Source organism: Vitis riparia, chromosome 14, assembly GCF_004353265.1.
Source record: "Vitis riparia cultivar Riparia Gloire de Montpellier isolate 1030 chromosome 14, EGFV_Vit.rip_1.0, whole genome shotgun sequence".
In the NCBI taxonomy this organism is placed as follows: domain Eukaryota; kingdom Viridiplantae; phylum Streptophyta; class Magnoliopsida; order Vitales; family Vitaceae; genus Vitis; species Vitis riparia.
Genome location: NC_048444.1, coordinates 801510 through 804983, shown reverse-complemented (window position 1 = coordinate 804983; position 3474 = coordinate 801510). Strand labels below are relative to the sequence as shown.

The 3474-nt window shown below is 36.4% G+C and overlaps 1 protein-coding gene across 1 annotated transcript; it reads right to left on the bottom strand.

The window, feature by feature from the left end:
* Nucleotides 1–2056: 2056 nt before the first annotated feature.
* Nucleotides 2057–2704, bottom strand: LOC117931238 (mini zinc finger protein 2-like). Its single transcript, XM_034852161.1, has one exon. The coding sequence runs from the start codon at nucleotides 2528–2530 to the stop codon at nucleotides 2243–2245; it is 288 nt and encodes a 95-aa protein (XP_034708052.1). The 5' UTR covers nucleotides 2531–2704; the 3' UTR covers nucleotides 2057–2242.
* Between the last annotated feature and the right edge of the window lie 770 nt (nucleotides 2705–3474).

The window sequence follows — 3474 nt, the reverse complement described above, 5'->3', positions numbered from 1 at the left end:
GGTCCTTGATACCCAAAAATGACAAAATTAAATCTTAGGAACAAACTCGGATCAATTCCCATCCAAATTTTTACCAATTTTGAGAGAAAAAAAAAGTATCCCAAAAGTACCCTTAATTTCATCACAACTTTGAACAAAGTATGCTTGATAATATGCTCTTTATTTGATGATGAAAAGTGAAAATTACATAAATACCTAAATTTCAAGATGATGGAATCACCAGATATGACTACTCTAAAAATGCTAGGAAACGATTCATTAATAATAACCTCTTCTTTAGATGTTCTTTTCTTCTTCTCTTAATGGTGTTTTGGTTATCTTCCTTAGTGTGTCCTCCAATGAGATTACTCAAGAGTCCATTTGCACATGATCATATATACAATTCTCCCCATTGATCGTGTACCTAGCTACTTGTTCATCTCACCCTCTTTGAGGTGTTGGCGAGAGTTATTGGTCTTGATGAGGAGATACTAAGCTTTCCATACCCAAAAAAATGAAAAAGAAGAAGGTGGAAACCTCTGAAAAGATGAGGATCAAAGCTACCTTAAAAATATCTTGTTAGGTATATATATTGCTGAATTCGAAAGCCCTTATATCCCAAGATGAGTTATTAGTTACCACTTGTGCATGCAGTGTTATATATCAACATTACTGGCCTAACAATTCGACTATTATCTCACCAATTCAGTAAGTATTCATACCCCAGAAACATGCAAGGACTACTTTTGATATTGTGGATTTGACTGCCTGAAGCAAAGGTTTGCTCTCTCCATGCTCGGAGCCAGAATCGAGCACTTAATTGCTTACACACCTCACATGGCAAATATCTTACCATAGGATGATGAACCTGAAATTCTTGAAGCAAAGGAGAAAAGAAAAGAGGGTTGGTGAGGAGTTTGAGTATCAGATTGGTAAGATCTTCATCAGATGTGTTTACAGACCAAAAGAGCTTCTTGTCACTGCTGAATGATACTTTGCATGGTTAAGTTTGGCCAAACACATCAGTTTGATGTTCCTATTTTACTTTTGCATTACCAACAAAAAAAATATTTTTAGGGTTTAATAAGGTTTGAGGGCTTTTTCCTTTTTAGCAAAAGAAAAGAGGATTAGGAATCAAGTAACATCAATTAAACTAGATGAAAAAAAGGCTTTGAAACTTCATTATGACTTTTCTAACTCTAGACCTCTCTTTTAGTCCTTCCTTTTTTTGGTCGCTTAATTAATTATCAATTATATTGACCAACCAAAAGAGAGAAGAAATCAATCCTTATGAGATCAGTGGGTTTGTTAACTTAAGCTTTAATCATCTTTTAAGGACAAGGTTAAAGAACTATTGTCCATTATAACAACCAACATGATTAGATATGTGGGCCTCTAGCCTTGATAAATGCAAACGGATTTTTCCATACAGATTAGACTGCATTATCTAGGATTTATGCAGTGGAATTTTTGTCAAAGTGCCAAGGATCAGCACTTACCTATAAGTTGATGCTATACAATCCGTCAAAGTTCATTGATTAACATTGCTAGAGACACTTTTCTCTGTTCATATGAAAAATAATTCCCACCATTTTCATTATTTCAAGATCCCCCCATCAGTCGATATGAGCCACAGGAAAAGCATATCTTGATAAAATTATGTCCTATGCTAACTTAATTATTAGGGTTAGCTCAAGTGGAACTAGGAATGGAATAAACCTAGGTAGCGCAAAAATGAACAGTATAGGCTCATTGATTGATCAAACAAAGTAGTAATCAAACAAATGAAGGTTCTAATCCTTTAGGGTTTTCGGTGTTTGCTAGGCAGATACAATTATATCACTTGGTTGAAATGGTGCAACTTCTTAAACTTGCAGATGGTAAAGTTTTTTTTTTTTTTTTTTATCTGGGGTTGTCCATTTAGATTCCTTCTCTCCTTGGCTTACGTTTCTTTCCACTTTGAAGTAAAAACTCAATCTCTAAAGATGGTGTACATAAAGCCTCATGACTCTATCAATATCCTACTCTATATGCTAGCAAACCATAGTAATAACATGGCATAAAAGAGTCTTGTCTCTTCAAAAACACAACTGTACACTTTATTTCCTCCAATCATGAAAGAAGAACAATAGAAGACAAGTTCAATCAAGTCCATCAGAAACAATCCCAACAATCTCAAACTGAAAACCCAACAAAGGAAAAACGATATTAGACAATTCTTTACAAGAACCACATATGTAAATATGTATTTGTTATTAAAATCCTATCTCCCATTTGAGGGAGCGGAAGAGCACGGGCACAAGACCTCGGTTTCCACTTCCCGCCTGTGGAAGTTCCTGTGGCAGCCGCAGGCTGCGCAGATGAGTGCACTGCTGGTTCCCTCTTGGCCGCTCGCCATGAACTCCCTACACCCATCAACAGCATGCCCTCCAATGCCTGCAGCGTGATTCTTCTGGCACTCTCCATACCTCACACTCCTCACTGTCAAAGATGAATTGGCTGATCTTCTTGACGGCTCATTTCTCCTCAGCACAACTTGCCGGTGCCTCATTCTACAAAATCCCAATTCTTCTCTACCTTCTTCTTCTCCAAACCCTCCAAGAAAACAGCTGTAGTTCTTCAATTATTTCACAGGCCCGGAATCAGAAGCTGGCATAGAAGAGAAGGACAGAGAGATCGAGGGATATGGGGGAAGTGGGAAACTCGTTCCGAGTTTGTTCTTGCATACCCTAACCCTAGAATGCGTATTTATAGCCTGTAACCCTCTTATTAGGGAGTTAATCTTTATTGCAAATAAGAAAAGCCCCATTACTAACTTTTACTTTATTCTTATTCTTATTGTAATTTACCGATGTCATTTTCTGTAATTTACTCTCCAAAAACCCTAGAGTGGTCGATGTGAATTGATCGTCCAACTGCCCTACATCTCATTGTCACGAATAAAAATGATTCCCACGTAACCACGGCAAAACCTAAAATGATGAGAAAACATTTCGCTTGGCCCATTACAGTGACTAGATTCTAATAGAATGACCAGCTAAGCACCCTTTTTTAATTTAAAGCTCCATGCCCTTAAATAGTAATGCCATGCTCTTACATTTTTCTTTCTGTTTTTCTCTTTATAATATAAAGTTGTCAGGGCGGAAATTCCTTCGTTCATGGAAAATACCCATAGTGAAGGGATATTGTATTATTATTATTATTTTTGCAATAATCTCGACCATGAAATGGTTAAAATTAACTTTCAATAATCCTACAATTCTTTCTTTATTTTAAAATAAATGATAGGTGATCAATTGTATTGTTTGGTATTGTACGGAGTGCTTTTGTGTAATTTTTTTCTTAAAAGAATTTGCTTAGTCTAAATCAAACTCTAAAAGGAAGTTGTGGCAAGAGATGAAAGCTGAAACTAGGATTTGAAAGCTAGGATTGCTAAACCTGTGCCTCTACCTTTTAAGAGAATCCGACCTCATGGAACAAAAAATGTTGCATGTA